At 46.6% G+C, this 16,437-nt stretch overlaps 1 protein-coding gene across 1 annotated transcript in view; it reads left to right on the top strand.

Moving 5' to 3' along the window:
- dok2 (docking protein 2) overlaps positions 1 to 13,028 on the top strand; it is a 17,242-nt gene extending 4,214 nt beyond the window's left edge. Inside the window, exons 4-8 of the mRNA XM_026188282.2 lie at positions 3,188 to 3,296; positions 9,371 to 9,540; positions 9,786 to 10,058; positions 10,141 to 10,254; positions 11,610 to 13,028. Coding sequence (XP_026044067.1) covers positions 3,188 to 3,296; positions 9,371 to 9,540; positions 9,786 to 10,058; positions 10,141 to 10,254; positions 11,610 to 12,464 — 1,521 coding nt within the window. The 3' untranslated portion in view covers positions 12,465 to 13,028. The remainder of the gene's footprint in view (positions 1 to 3,187; positions 3,297 to 9,370; positions 9,541 to 9,785; positions 10,059 to 10,140; positions 10,255 to 11,609) is intronic.
- Positions 13,029 to 16,437: the final 3,409 nt, after the last annotated feature.

The following is a 16,437-nucleotide window of genomic DNA, read 5'->3' as shown; positions in this document are numbered from 1 at the left end:
TTGGGAGTACTTTTATACTTTTTGTTTTGTTTCTCAGTGTTTACTAAAAAGTATATGTATGTTAGCGCTGGGCCCTGCCCCTCTGCAGGCTTCCTAAAGTTGCCGATCAGCAGACAGAGCGGAGGCTTCACCAGGCCTCTAAGAGACACAGAAGGATTAGTTTGATGTGTGAATCATGCAAAGCTGCTTTAGGAGAGTGGAAGACTAAAGAGGTGAGCTGAAGCACCGCGATCGTGCTGATGTTTCTCTGAATGATGAGCAGGACCAGGTCAGGGTCAGGAGGTGTGGCAGCATGCTGCCGCCATGACAACGCCGCGGCACAGCTGAGGGCTCATTACAGACCGACGGCCATTTCTTCTTCTCCTGCTGCTTTGCTCCGTCACGTTGAAGCCGTGGGTATAAATAGCAGCGCGATGGCAGACAGCTGACTGTCTTGACTCACAGCTCCACTTCCTCTTTCAGGCTCTGTGTAACAGGAAATATAGTCCTCGAGCAACCAGCCAATCAGAGTGCAGCTTCTGAGAGGAGGAAATAAAAACATGCACCGAAAAGAAGCCGCGCATGAAAAGGTTTCCTCCTTTTTGCAACAGTGATGCTCACATTTGATGTTCTCTTTAACAAAAATCTTCCAGGATTGAAAAATAAAAGCAGGCAGTAAAAGAGAGGCGTGGCCTCTCACGCAGGTAGCAGTAGCTGCTAGCTCGGCGTCTTTGATTGGATGTTACTGATTAGACCACTGATAAAAACATCACGTTAAACTAAAGTTTGTGTGGCCGTCACAAAGTTTATGATAAAAATACACATTTATCATATTTGAAGAACAATAAAAACAAGGAAACACAAAGATACGACCACACAGTGAGAGTTCATATCTGTGTTAGCTCACTGAAATATGTGCCCATCCATCTTCATAGATGCATAAATAAATGAATCATTTAGACTTTCCCAGTGAGATAAACGTTCCATCTGGTGCAGTGACGGCTTTCTGCACGCGGCTGCTGACGAACACGTTTGACCCAGTTTCCAATAAACTAACTCTGAGCCGGAAACTTGAACCTGCTCTCGCTTTGAACATCACCTCTGAAGAAGCTCTGTCCTTTAAAAGACTTTTATCTTGAAAAGCATCTGAGAAGGAGAACTTCCTGGACTGTAACTTCTGGAAAAATACATATCTGGACTCTGAGGCTGTGCCTGGTGTGAAACCTCTGTTTTCAAGTCTCTGTGCGTCTCTGTTTATGTGTCAGGTCGGGTCTTAGACTCCACCTCTCTGGGAACATCTCAGCCCCCCCCCCCATCCCTATCTACCCCCACCACACTCCCTGCAGGTGGCTGATGCTCCCACCCGTTGGTGGTTCTTGGTGTCTGGGGCTGGGTGCTCAGGTGTGTACTGCCTCACTCCTGGCGGCTGCTTGGCGGGCCTGGCCACTCTGGCTCTGTTGGGCCTGAGGTTCTCCCCTCTGGAGAACTTCAGGACATGTTGAGGAGGTCATTTAGCCATTTGAATCTGCTGTGTTGGCTCAAGGACACATAGAAAACCTGCAGGACACCGGCCCTCGAGGCCTGGAGTTGGACACCTGTGGTCTTTTCTCTCGTCTCTCTTCTTCTGTGGTTTTCTTTCCTTCTCCTTTTGTTGAGTCTCTTCCCAACTTTTCTTCCTCTTTCTCGTTCCTTGTCCTGTTCCTTCTGATTGCAACAACTTAAAGTAGAAAAATATATAATAGTAAAGATCGAACAAACTATGACAATCAAGTGGACCAGTATGGCGAAGTCGCAATGGTTCAATTCAGTTTTATTTACACAGCACCAAATCACAACAACAGTCGCCTGAAGGCGCTTTATATTGTACAGTCGACCCTACAAAGATAGATACTGAGAAAAACCCAACAGTCATATGACCCCCTATGAGCAGCACTTTGGTGACAGTGGGAAGGAAAAACTCCCTTTTAACAGGAAGAAACCTCCGGCAGCACCAGGCTCAGGGAGGGGCGGGGCCATCTGCTGTGATTGGTTGGGGTGAGAGAAGGAAGACAGGATAAAGACATGCTGTGGAAGAGAGACAGAGGTTAATAACAGATATGATTCAATGCAGAGAGGTCTGTTAATACATAGTGAGTGAGAAAGAAACACCCAGTGCATCATGGGAATCCTACGTCTATTGCAGCATAACTAAGGGAGGATTCAGGGTCACCTGGTCCAGCCCTAACTATATGCTTTAGCAAAAAGGAAAGTTTGAAGCCTAATCTTGAAAGTAGAGATAGTGTCTGTCTCCTGAATCCAAACTGGAAGCTGGTTCCACAGAAGAGGGGCCTGAAAACTGAAGGCTCTGCCTCCCATTCTACTTTTAAATACTCTAGGAACAACAAGTAGGCCTGCAGAGCGAGAGCGAAGTGCTCTAATAGGGTGATATGGTACTACAAGGTCATTAAGATAAGATGGGGCCTGATTATTTAAGACCTTGTATGTGAGGAGCAGGATTTTGAATTCTGGATTTAACAGGAAGCCAAAACAGGAGAAATCTGCTCTCTCTTTCTAGTCCCTGTCAGGACTCTTGCTGAAGCATTTTGGATCAGCTGAAGGCTTTTCAGGGAGTTTTTAGGACTTCCTGATAATAATGAATTACAGTCGTCCAGCCTGGAAGTAATAAATGCATGAACTAGTTTTTCAGCGTCACTCTGAGACAGGATATTTCTAACTTTAGAGATGTTGCACACATGGAAGAAAGCAGTCTTACATATTTGTTTAATATGTGCATTGAAGGACATGTCCTGGTCAAAAATGACTCCAAGGTTCCTCACAGTGTTACTGGAGGCCAAGGTAATGCCATCCAGAGTAAGAATCTGGTTAGATACCATATTTCTAAGATTTTCAGGGCCGAGTACAATAACCTCAGTTTGATCTGAATTAAGAAGCAGAAAGTTAGCGGCCATCCAGGTCTTTATGTCTTTAAGACATTCCTGCAGTTTAACTCATTGGTGTGTGTTATCTGGCTTCATGGACAGATAGAGCTGGGTGTCATCTGCATAGCAGTGTAAATGTATGCTATGTCTTCTAATGATGCTGCCTAAGGGAAGCATGTATAATGTAAACAGAATTGGTCCTAGCACTGAACCCTGTGGACGTATAAAGACATTTGAATAACGTCTGTTTGCTGCGGCTCTCACACTTTGATTCTCTGACAAACGTGCAGATGAGCTGGACGGATACGGGCGTGAAGCGAGGCAGCCTGCAGAGAGGAACCAGGGTGGAAGAAGACGAAGGAATGGAAGACAACTCGCTGTACAGCGGCAGAGAGACAGGTACCCCCTCTGTCCACCCCTCTGTCCACCTGTCTGACTGACAGAGGCAGTCGGGGGTCCAGTCTTCAGAAACACATGTAGTGTGTGACTCCTCTGGAAGAAACAACAAAGACACTAAATTATCTTAAATTATGGTACCTGCAGCCTCGGCCCTCCTGGGCTCTCTAAGCATAGTGTCTTACAGCTCAGTCGTCTGCAGCTCGTCCAAAACGTAGTCTCAGGCTGCGTTCACTCTGCAGGTCTTAATGCTCAAAACCGATTTTTTGATCAAATCCGATTGTTTTGTCTGCTCGTTCACACTACAAATAAAATGCTACAGCAAACGGTCAAAGTGGCTGCATGCGCAAAAGAAGACGTCACACACAGCGCGCTCTGTTTAGACCCAGAACAAACAGTGTTTGACTGATGGCCTTAATATAAAGACTTCGGACTTCACGTTTCCCAGTTTTTGCTTTAAGTTATTTTGTTATTTACATAATAATGTAAATAACCTAATAATGATCCTTGTTGCTGTTTTAGAGGAGCGGAGCTTCTAGCTGCAGATTTCTGTCAGAATCTGCAGATTATACAGAACAAATAAAATGTTCACGTTTCTCCAACGCTATCTTCCCAGCAGTTGTACTGGACGGACAGGAAGCGTTCGCGATGTCTTCTCCGGCGCTGATAATCGGCGTCTGTCTTGTGTCAGGGACGTAAAAGACGGATTTAATGCGACGTGACCGTCAAACAGCAGTCGCTTTCTAAAACATCAGATATGTGTCGGATTCAGGACCACATACGGAAGTGACCCAGGTCGGATTTGTGCCGTTCACACTGTCACACCGTGATCGGATATGAGTCGCAGAGGGTTGAAAAAGTCGGATTTCATGCGCTTTCGCCTGCAGTGTGAACGCAGCCCCAGAGTCTTTGCTGCAGTGTAGAGCAGACGTCTGCGTCTGTCTGTGTTTATTCTGTGGTTGAAACGGGCCCGAGCTCTGAGACGCTTCTATTGTTGTTTTATTCTACTCTGATTAGTTTAGCTGCCTGACGCGTTGAACAGGATCTGCTGTCGTCGTTTTTTTAAAGGGCTTAAAAAGACGAAAAACAGGAGAGACAAAAAAAGCACACGCAGTCAGCGTTCTAAACTCAGCCCCTCCTCCTTCGTTTCTGCTCGTTGCGGGTTCAGCGAGCTCTCGCAGCGCTTTGTTTTCAGTGCGACCTTCAGTCAGGACTTCCTCTGTTGCACCTTCAACCAAACCTCACTTCCTCCTCTCGTTTTCCCTCTGCAGCTAAAATTAGCAGCTGCAACCAAAATGACACATTCAGCTGCTACAACACACACACACAGACACACACACACAGACACACAGACGCACACACACAGACACACACACACAGACACACAGACACACACACAGACACACAGACAGACACACACACACAGACACACACACACACACAGACACACACACAGACAGACAGACACACACACACAGACACACACAGACGCACACACACAGACGCACACACACAGACACACACAGACACACACACTCAGCTGAGCTGCGTCCTTCCCACAGCCTCGTTCTCTCTGAATAATGGGAAACCTCGTCTCTGACGGGGACACGAGCGCCGGCTCTGCGTCTGAGTTTTTCGCGTAACTTCAGAGAGTGAAGCTCTTCGTGGTCAAACGGGACCTTCACTGAAACACTGAGCAGTAAAATCCATGTTGTGTTCGGCAGCCGTGATCCTGACAGGACCTCGGTGCTTGTTTCAGGACTCGATATCGTTTTGGTCACAGATTATGAAACTGCATCAGAGGAAGCATCAGTTCCTGATTAGAAACACTTGAGCAGTAGTTTGAGTGTGCTCTGTCACAGGGGATGGTTTCCACCCTCACAAGCTTCTCGGGGGTCCTTACCCACTCCCACTCTGTAGCCATCCTGTGTGTTTGCATTAGGATCTTCCAGCGGTTGCCCTCCAGAGTCCCGGGGCTCCCTGAGAGCAGTAAAACTGAGTTTCTGTCTTTTGGTGGTTCAGACTCAGGTCTTTAGACCTTAATATTAAGTAAAAATCCAGATGTTGCTTTAGGCGATGCTTCGTCCTGACGTGACAGATCAGCTGACCTGATGCTTCAAAGCACAGCTTCATATCAGGTCGCCAGTTTGACCAGTCAGCTGAAGGTTTTTCAGACCCCAGCCTGGTAAGAAAAGTGTGAGCCAGGATATTTGGTGGTGGTGTTTGTGGGGCAGCAGACGCACAGAGACAGACCTGAGTTCAGTCTTCAGGGTTTAATTTTAAAAGTGTTTGTTTGTCTTCTCGGGTTTGGCCTGCAGGAAGTCGCGTGATCAACGGTTTGCGCGGCGCCCTGACAGTTTCCACTGTCGCTCTGCAGCTCATTGTTAACACGCCGTGTGTAGTGGAAACTTGTGTGCGCGGGTTCCTGTTGCGGTGAGGCGTGTCGCAGGGTGTTGCATCGCTGCAGTGACCAGCGGCTGCAGGACGACCTCAGCTTTTATCTTCACAGGGCAAACTTCCTGTTTCTGTTCTTTCCAAACAGGAAGTAGCTGCCGTTTGGGCAGCGGCGAGCCTCGCACGTCTCAGCTCAGGACCCTGAAACAGCTCTTTATTTAGTGTTTTTAACTTTGCTTGTGGGTTTCTATTTGTCTTTGCAATCAGCCCCGTCTTCCCTTTTTCTTTTCGGGACACGTTGACGTGTATCCGTCCACAAACAGGAAGCTGATGTCAGACACAGTCTGTGGCCCGCAGGTCAGAGAAACCTGCAGATGAACACAAATATGTTCGTGCTGCATCGTAACGACTCAACCTCAGAGTCTTTACTTTGTCTGATTGTGCTGCACGACTGCGAGTTAGCCGGCGTCTGGTGAAAGGGTTCAGTTCATGACCTGCTATTATGACTGTTGCTTCGTCAGAGGCGAGGACGTCGGTAAATATAAAGAGTGTTTCTCCATAAGCAGTGTGTACGGGAGCTGAGAGGGCGGAGCTCCGTTACTCTGTCCTGAACCACACAGCTGTGGACGAGCTGGTCCCAGCTGCTGTCCATGCTGGACAGTCACGCTTTGTCTGTCCACAGGACTCTGTTTCAGAAGGCTTTCTCACGCAGCCTGTCCAAACCACCGCACGTGCTCAGTCTGTACCTACATGAACTTTAACCTTTAACCTGTGAACCGAGGTCGTAGAGTCTCGGTTCACAGGTTAGTCCAGGATAAACAGGTGACTCACAGTAAAGACCAGTGTGTGACTGGTGCACAGTGGCTGTGGGTTCATGGTCACAGTTAGCTCAGAGATTCACTGAGTGAGCTCCACCTTCCTAGTGTCTGATATAAAGACAGCATCAGCAGTGTCAGTGTGGAGGATGGACTCAGCTAGGACAGCTCAGGAAACATCTGCTCACATCCGGATGGATCCAGGTGTGTACGTCCAGAGAGAGCAGCAGGTCAGCTGATCCTCAGAACGTCTCCTGGAGCTCTGATTGTTCTCCCCACACGGAGCCCCTGTAACCCCCGACCCCACACGCTGACCTGTTCAGGCTCAAAGGCCCCCTCACATTTTTATTGTCCTGCTTTTTCTGCTCAGCTTCCACAGAAATGATTCAACCTGAGAAATTTTTTATCAGAATTAATTTTTAGACTGAAGTTTGTGTTCCCATCTCCCAATATTATTGATTATCACATTCATATATCACAGGCTTCAGCTGGTAGAAGCTACTTTACTCCGAGTACTTTTCGGAGCTTTATTACTTTGGCTGGAGTGAAGACGCTGTGCACTTCACTTTAGATGAAGCACAGTCATGAAGACGCGTGAGGAAGTGTTTCAGCTGCGTCTCTGTGAGAATCAGACAGGTTCATGTTTGTCTCTCAGACGACGCTGAAGGCCTGATGTTTCTGTGCTGATGGTTCATAAGGTCACGTTTCTCACAAAGACATCGTTAACACGAGGCCTGACCTCGCCGCTTCAGCGGTGGCTTGTTGCTCCGCCCATGAGCAGAAATAGAAATGCAATCAGAGGACAGCGCCGTCACTGGTTTTACACCTGCTGTTTCTATTTTTTCTCAGCTGGTTTCCACCTGAGCTGTCGATGAGGTTAACGGTTTCTTTTTAGCTGGTGGTGAATGAAGTGCTGAGGTAAACCAGCGGCCTGAACTGTGCCGACGTTTACACGCGGTAAAACCTCCACGTGCTGAAAGGGCTCCTTACTGTCCCGTCGTCCTCCGAGGCACAAAGAGACGTTGTTAACGTTCGACTCGTGATGGAGCGCCGAGCTGGAAGCTGCTCTGGGCAGCGTCTGTCAGCTGGTCTTTATCTGCGCTGTGCATGCTGGTGTGACTGTTGTGGCGTGTGTGTGCGGCCATGTGACCCGACCATGTGACCCGAGCGCTTTCTGAGATTCGAAACTACCAAAACTCTTTTCCTCATCCCAGCTAACGTCTCTCACTGCTAGCATGCCCGCTAAAGAGACCTGAATGAAGCTCTTGCTGTCTGTACGCCCCCTAGTGTCCAAACGTGCAGCTACAGAAGGAATAAATGGCTTCCACGTATTAGTGCAGCTGCCCCTGACCGCGCTGCTGTTTCTCTTGGAAGCTTTTTAATCTCCACAGTCAGATTATCGCCGCAGAAAAGTCTAAATAATGTGTTTGGGTTCAGCGTGGGTACGGCTGACATAAGGACAATGAGGCAATTAAAGCACTTTTGCACAGTTTGGACATTTCCAACATTTGCTAGCTCATCCATCCACCCCAAGCTCCTCCTCACACCTCCACCGGCCCGGCTTCGTGTCCAGTCCAGTTGAATTCTTCCAGCTTTTCCTCACATTTCCAGTTGGAATAACTGACTAATCTGAGTGAACGACGGTCATTACAATGTCTCACTGTCTCACTGAGTCACAGTCCTTAAGCTGTCTCTGGGTTTCCAGCGTCTGTCCTGAGCGAGTCGCTCGTGTTCATGTGTTTCGTGTCTCTGCAGACGAGGTGATCTCAGGGTGAGTCGGTCAGAGACGCCGAGGTATCTGAGCCACATCTGGATCTATGAGCTCGAAATGCAGAGCACGAGGGCAGCTGCAAGTGTTATTTCCCCCTGTCGAGCATATTTTTAGCTTCATAGCCGAGTGTGACACTTCCTGTTAGTCTCATCAGTAACACCGCTCTGCATCAGGGCGCCTTGCTTCAGTACAGCCTACTGTAAATAAAAGTTATGTTACGATCTTCAAACGCGCGGCAGTTTGGATCAACAACAGAAACAGGAAGTAACATTTTATAAGCCGGGAGTATAAATAGCACTTCACAGCTGCGGCAGTTTTACCACATTTGGAGCATTTTGTGTAACTCTGAGGTCGTAATGAACACCTCCTGTAGTTGCTACTGTTGTCCCACATCCTCCAACACCTGCAGCACATACACGAACACACATGAACACCCACACGTGTGTACGTGTGTCCTTGTGGGGACGTGCGTAGGTTTTCGACCATGTGAGGACCCACCGTTGGATCTTCGCCCTGTTTTACGGGTCAGGCGGGGTTTTCCGGTTTGATTGGATCAGGTGTTTGTTCTGGAGCAGTTTAACGAGCGCTGCTGCTGAAGTAGACCTGCGAGCGTGTGTGGTTTCCTCTGGGAGCATCAGCTGCAGGTCAACAGCTGAATGTAAAAGTTCTGCCGCCAGAGGCAGCGTCGTCGCTCAGATAAAAAGATCACATCTGCTTTTTAGTTCATGTTGTGAAAGATTCTTTCTTCATTTTCAATAATCTGCAGCTCAGCCACAAGAAACAAAAACAATCCGCTCATCATCGTTAAAAACACGCGTGTGTTTCATGCAGCCAAAGACGATTTATTATTTACTCACAACATCATTTCTATCGAGACGTGAAACCACGAGAAGCCGCAGCACGTTCGCAGAGTTGGGCCTCAGTGATAACAACATCCTCTCTGATCAGAGCCGCCCTCATCAATTAGTCCAGGATCAAAATAATCCTTCTTTGTCTGATACCTCATCCTCATTTCACTCTAATCTATAAGTAATCAATACTCAATGATCTCTGTGTTTCTGCAGACTAACTGAATAATAACTGTGTGTGTGCGTCAGTGCGTGACTTCAGGGTGTCCATTCGGAGGACGGAGGCGTCTGATCGCTGCAGGCTGAAGGGGGACGGCGTCCTGCGAGCTGGCATGGACGCTCTGCACCTGCTGGACAAGGGAGGGGACATCGTGTACACCTGGCCGTACAGATACCTGCGGCGCTTTGGGCGCGACAAGGTGTGACACACTTTCAGAATAAAACCAAGATTCTCAGCAGACTTCACAGCAGGATGTTTCTGGGCTGAAGTAAAGAGATTACGTGTGCTGGTTTGTTGTGACCGGACTCGTTTCCGGTTCTTTGCTGACACGGTCGCAGCTTCTCGGCTGCAGGAAACCGTCTGACACGTCCTGCTGTAAGATGTCATGACGCCGTGTTGGCTCGTCAGCCTGTGTGAGCGTCTCTGGCTTTCTGCTTTCTTTAGGCCACTTTCTCCTTCGAGGCGGGTCGGCGCTGCGACTCCGGCGAAGGGAACTTTGAGTTCGACACCAAACAGGGGAACGTCCTTTTCCAGGCCGTGGAAGCCGCCATCAACCTGCAGAAGGTCGCCCCTCCCCACAGACAGACCTCCGGGGGGGGCCAGGCGAGTCCAGACACCACCCAGAGCTTCAGCTTGCCCCCCCCACCGCACAGCCTGCCGCTGGCCCAGAGCAGGACGATGCCTCAGTCCCGCAGCCAGATGCCCCCGGCCGCTCAGGTGAGCCCACACCTCAGCTCCTGAACGTTCAGAGCTCGGGTACGACTGAGCCCGCTTAAAACGTCCCGCCTTCTCTCTGCAGGCAGCGGACGACGTGTACAGCATGGTGAGCGAGCCGCCGAACCTCCAGATGATTCATCACATCGACAAAGAGAGCTGCAACGCCTCACAGCAACAGCAGCAGCGCCCCCAGATGGTAAGAAATGGAACAGAGGCCAAACCAGTAAAATCAGAAAGAAGAGCGTCTGTAAGGAATCCGAGGGGCGAGTGTTTCATGGTTAAAGAACAAAGCAGCTGAAGCGAAACTGTGATTTCTTTGCTGACGATCGGATAAAGTCAAACGTCTTCACATCCTTTATTTAAGCAGCTGTAAACGAGAAAAGCTGAAATAATTAGGATGTGGCTCAACAACAACGCTTACCTGTGCTTACACCAGCTTATTAAAACATATCATGATAAGCTGGTGTGAGCACAGGTAAGCGTACCTGCTTGCAGGGCCGTGAGCGACCCTTCACCGACCGTCCCCCTAACGCTCGTCACAGCCTCCCTCATACTCCATCTTTCCCCCACGCCTTGTCCTTCCTTTGAAGGCGGAGCCAGAAGCTCCCTTGCCCTGGGTCTTTTTAAGGGTTTCATCAGCCGCAGCCCGATGTCGTCCTCCCACAGGAAGGTCCGGCCTTCCGGCGTAGGGTTACCTGATGATCTCAGTGGGAGATCAGAGACAAGAGGGAGCGCATTGCACCGGTACTGCGCTGTGCTCCACCCCCCACCCCATCCCCGCCTCTGGGGCAATGGGAACCAGTTTACCTCTGCTCACACCAGAGCTGGTCCTGAATATGTTTTTAGTTCCTGAGGAAATGATGAGGTCGCAGTCGCTCCGAGGCAGTGGGAACAGGAACTGACTCCATTTATTAAATAATACAACAAACCGCTCTACTGATAAACATCCCAGGATATGACACAAAGAAATAGGAGGGGCCTCTTTTCAAACCGGCGAGCAGGCGGAGGGCCGTCGGTGTTTCACACAAGCCAATAATCTTTGGCGCTCGTGTGTTTTCTCAGTATTTGGTTGGACTGATGTATTTTTATTGTCCTTGGCGCCAAACCTCAGCTTTTGCCTTTGACTCGCTTACGATGACTCTCGACTCCTCAGTAAAGTCGAGGTTCAGAGTATCAGAGTTCATATGATTCAAATAGTTTCCACAGTCACACGTGTCGTCATTTTGTTCTACAAGCGGCTTGAAATATGTTCAGAGAAGAAGAACGAGGGCGGCTGCCAGCAGCTGCTCCATCAGCTGGAAGGTGGAGGCGCAGTGGTGTTTCTGCCAGGTGAGTGCCACAGCTGTGAGGAGTGCTCACGTGATGCTTCGATGTTCACATCGTGCTCCGTCCTGATTGTCTGTCAGAACTTGTTTGCTCGAGCTTCTTATTTGACACCCTTAGCTGATGACCAATGACATCATTCAATCGCGACGCCGTTCAGTCACTGTTTGATTCAATGATGATGAAAGCGAACACGTGATACTGACCCACTTCCTGTCCTGTTCTCAGTGTCGTCTCGAGCCTCCGGTGGATAAAACTCTGACCGGAGTGAAGAGTTTGAACCTGGACTCTCGCCTCCCCGCCCCTCGAAAGAATCAGGTCAAGATGATCTCCAGCTGCCCCCTGCCCAACGCCAGCCCCGACTCCAGCCCTAATCTGAACACTGGCCCCGCCCCCGGCTCGGTCCCCAACCCCCGCCTCAGCCCCAAGCCGAGCGCCAAGCCGGAGCAGACGTACTCGCAGATCACCATGTCGACCGAGAGAGGCACCAAGAGGGAGAAGAGGAGCGCCAACGTGGCAGCGCCCTGCACCGGCAGCGAGGCAGACTACTCGCTGCCCTTCGACACCATCGCCAAGAACGTCATGACCGACATCCTGAACTCTCACCGTACAGACAGCGGCCATGCGGGCGCCGACCCGCTGTACGACAGCATTGACGAGATGAAGATCAGGAACGTCTTCACGAGCGACGGTGACACCGTCAAGACGTTGGACCACATCTATGACGAGCCCGAAGGCTTCGCTGCCGCCGCCGCCAAAGGACAGAAATCCACCCTCTCCACCTCGGTGTACGACGACCCCGAGGAGATGAGAGGAGATGCCTGGAGGATTATGGGTACAGCTGCTGACCCCAAAGGTCACGAGTACCCGTATAACCCCCGAGTCGATGACTACGCCGTGCCCAAACAAGCCCAGAGGGCATTTCCCAAATCACAAAGCAGCAACGAAGAAGCAGAAGAAGAAGCAGAAGAAGAAGCAGAAGAAGAAGCGGACGAGGAGAGTGAGGAGCCTGGATTAAGGGAGGAGCTTAGAGAGCAGCGCCAGGATTCGCCGTACAACAACGTGATGGTGAAAATGGCGTAGAAGAGAACCGAGCACCGAAGTTAGTTTTAAAGAATTATTTATAAGTTGTAACTTTGAGTTTGGTTGATCGATGTCTCTTTAAGGCACTTTGTAAAGTTTAACTGAGCTCAGTGGCAGCGAGAGCTAACGGGCGCTGTCGGCGCCACCTGCTGGTTCTTACTCGCTTTCTTCAGTTTTATTGCTTTTACCTTGAATGTGGGCGCAGCTGTGATGATGTTACTGGAAACGTGTCGCATGTTCATGTGTTGCAACACGTGCAGCTGTGTTACTGTGAGGACAATAAAGTCAAACTGTAGGGTCCGTGTCATGACTCAGACTTTCATCCTGACTTCACACATTTACACGCAACGCACAACTAAGTAAAATGATACAAAACTGTGGCATTTGGTAAATATGATAATGAACGTAAATTCACTGTGTCATTGAGTAACTTTTTTAGCAGCGTCCTCCTGAAATGTGCCAACAACATTGAGAGTAACGTCCTCCTCTCTGTCCCTTAATGCCCTTTGGTTGCTATGGTAACGCCTAAACATTTCTTTCAAAATAAAGGGATGTCCAAATTCATGTGCTGCATCCTCTTTTTTTTATTTTTATTTGAACAATTGAACAACAAGTACACATAAAAAGCCAGTTGTAGAAAGGCTATAAGAAATGTCACAGCTATCTTCTCCAAGTCAGGTGTACAAATACGAGCAGGAAAGCAAAAAATATACTTTAGGAGAAAACACACGATTAAAAGAAGGAAGAGGTGCTCGAGATATAAAACAACATATAAATCAAGTGAAACTGCACGCTCGACACAGCTCGTGTTTTACATGCTTTGGAGTCATTGCTGTTATTTAGATTCTCTAGATAATTGGAGAACAAGGCTTTAAAAACAAAGATGTTTGGACGCTGCTGTGAAAATTTATTACAATGAATGTCAAATTTGGCAGAAATAATCAGAAGATTGATAATATATCTTTTTTGGATTTATTTTGTCGGTATGTGAGAGGCCAAAGAGAATATGTTGAAACTTCAGGTTGCACGAGGGATCAATTTTGGTGTTTATAAAATTATTTAGATCAATCCAGAGTACACGTGTATGCGTGCATTCCCAAAATACCTGACATACTGTTTCCTCTGCAAACCGTACAAAGAGTATCAATATTTTTCTTACATTTAACCAGATCTGTCTTTACCAGACAACCTCTCTGGATCAACTTAAGAGTAACGTCTCTGACCTTAGTAGTGATGATAAATGTCCTTGATAGAATCCAAGTGTTTTTCAGTCTATGTCATTGTAAATATTGTCCCAGTAAAATACAGCTGCAGGTCTGGAAACAACATCTCTTTGAATGATTTGTCTAATACATTGATTTGTAGCTTTATCGCTCAATAAAGGACAGATGTTACTGATGTACATGCTAGCAGGAGTTAGTTAATACAGTTTCTGCTTTTAGGAGCAGAAACCAACAACCTTCCCACCTCACCCGGTATCGCATCAAAAACGACAGCATGTTCTCTTGGAGCGACAGGAAAATCATAAACAGACAAAAAGTCCTTATAAGAAAATAATTGACCATTAGCGTTCAGTAACTGACTCACAACTAAAATATTTCTATCAACCATCTCTGAATATATAATGATTTGTTCTTAAATGTCATATCCTGATTGTTCCAAATGAGATATTTATGGGAGAAAAGTTGTGAGAGCGTATGATTAACCAAGATGAGCAGAGCTGACTGTGAGAGTTTAAATTAGAGATATTGTAATTGCATCGTAGCAGAAAGTGCATTCACTCCTCCAAGTGAATTAAAGATGTGTTTGGTAATAAAATTCCAAATTGAACTGGGATTTTTAAAAAGTTTGATCCATTTGATTTTAAAAGACGCATTTAGGGAAGTGAAATCTAAAGAATTTAGGCACCAGAACACAAACTGTTTATCATTACATTTGTTTCTCTTTTTCCAAATGAAGTTTAATAATATTTTATCAGTTTTTCTGCATAATTCTCTGGAAACATGAAGCGCCACAGCTGCATAAGTAAGTCTGGAGAGGCTTCAGCTTTGGCTGCCAAGGATCTCCCAGTGATGTGTCACAGTGTGCCGAGGCAAACTGCGTGGAGTGTGAGTGGACCCGGGTGCAGACACTAAAACTCAAACTTAACTGATGAGAGGAAGAGTAAAACTAAACACGATGAACACAGGAACACCAGACCTCTTCAAAATAAAACAGGAAACGTAAGACACAGACATGAAACACATGAAGGGCAAAGGAGACTTAACATGGGTGGAAGACACAAGGGGAATCTAATGACAAAGAACTATAACAACCTAGGCATGATAAAAATGAACTTAGAAAACCTGAAGGGCTTAAACATAAAGTAAAACTCAAAAGACCCAGGATCGGGACACTTTGAAGTCAAAGATTAAACCTTTGTTGTATTGCAGTTATGAGAGGGTCGAAATTTTCAGATAATCTGTGTTTTTGAATGATAATACCAAGATATTTAACCTTATCTTTAACAGGAGCACCTGATATAATAGGATCTGTGCAGAATGTGACAGGGAGACGTTCACATTTTGGAATGTTGAGCTTAAGAGAAGCTACTGAGGAATTATTGACGACTTTGAGAGCTTCATCAAAGTGTTGTGTCATCTCTCAGCTGAGTAATAGATAATGCTCTGCCAGCAACAGAGACCCAGTACACTGCTGTTTTTAACATGAATAGAGAGTAACTGCATAGGAAGAAGGAAAAGATCTGCAGCAATCGGGCAACCTCGACGGTTGATATCAGATCTTTTCCTTGTACCATACGAGAGTTTGAGCTGTTTGCATCTGCTTACAAAGTTTGAATGGATTTTTAAAACATATTTCCAAAACCAAAAATATCAAGTGCTCTGAACATGGAGTCGAAAGCTTTATAAAAATCCAAAAAAAAAAACTATTATCTGTGATCTGAACGATCCAAAATATCAATTACCACACAGCAAAATCTCCAGTGTTAAATTAACACTTTGACAGTGTTATATGTTTAAAAGTAACCTAGTCAGTTTTGAAGATTAACAAAGACTAACACTGAGCAGTGCTGATTTTCTAACACTGGAAAATAACTCAAAATGTTAGAAATATTCCAGTGTTAGAAAATCAGCACTGCTCAGTGTTAGTCTTTGTTAATCTTTAAAACTGACTAGGTTACTTTTAAACATATAACACTGTCAAAAGTGTAAATTTAACACTCAGAGGTGTGGACCCATATAGACACTCTCCAGTGTTAATTTAACACTGGAGATTTTGCTGTGCAGGCTCATGCTGTTAGTTATGTTTCTGCCAGTCATTAAACCAGCCTGTGCTTCATCAATGGTATCATTAAGTGCACATTTTAATTTTGTAGCCAAACACATTATTTTATAATCGTTATTCAGCAGTGAAATAGGTCCAATCTTCTATCAAAAGGGCGTCTTTTTGAGGTTTAGGAATCAAAGTAATTAGTCCCTGAGGAAGGAACTTTTCATTATCAATGCTTTCAGTATATTCTTTATGTAAAAGCGTGAGAAAATAATTTGTAACATTCAGAAGTCCACCCGTCCCTCCCTGGACTCTTATTAAGTTTCATTTTATTAATGGCACCTTCAATGTCTAGAGTTGTGATGGGAGCATCACACATGGTTTTATTATTGTCACTAATTGTTTTAACCTCAGGAATGATGGAGTTTTTCCATGGCTTCTGTAGACAATTAGATTTATATAAAGTTTTATAAAAAGTTCACAAGTCTTGGAAATCTCTGGAGGGTCTTGTGACCCATCTGAACACAGTTTAGTCGAGCTGCCGAGAGTTTTGTTCTGCGTCTTCAAGCCGCTTCCTTCTCGCCCGCACAAAGCCACCTTTTGCCTTGTAAATATTTATATTATCTCATTTTAATTGTAGAATTTGATGTCTGTTCCTGTTATCTTCAGATAAATTATCAGGTAATCTCGACAAAGTGATATT

Source organism: Astatotilapia calliptera, chromosome 12, assembly GCF_964374335.1.
Source record: "Astatotilapia calliptera chromosome 12, fAstCal68.1, whole genome shotgun sequence".
NCBI classification, from domain to species: Eukaryota; Metazoa; Chordata; class Actinopteri; order Cichliformes; family Cichlidae; genus Astatotilapia; species Astatotilapia calliptera.
Note: the sequence above shows the minus strand (reverse complement) of the source record. Positions and strands in the feature narration are given on the sequence as shown.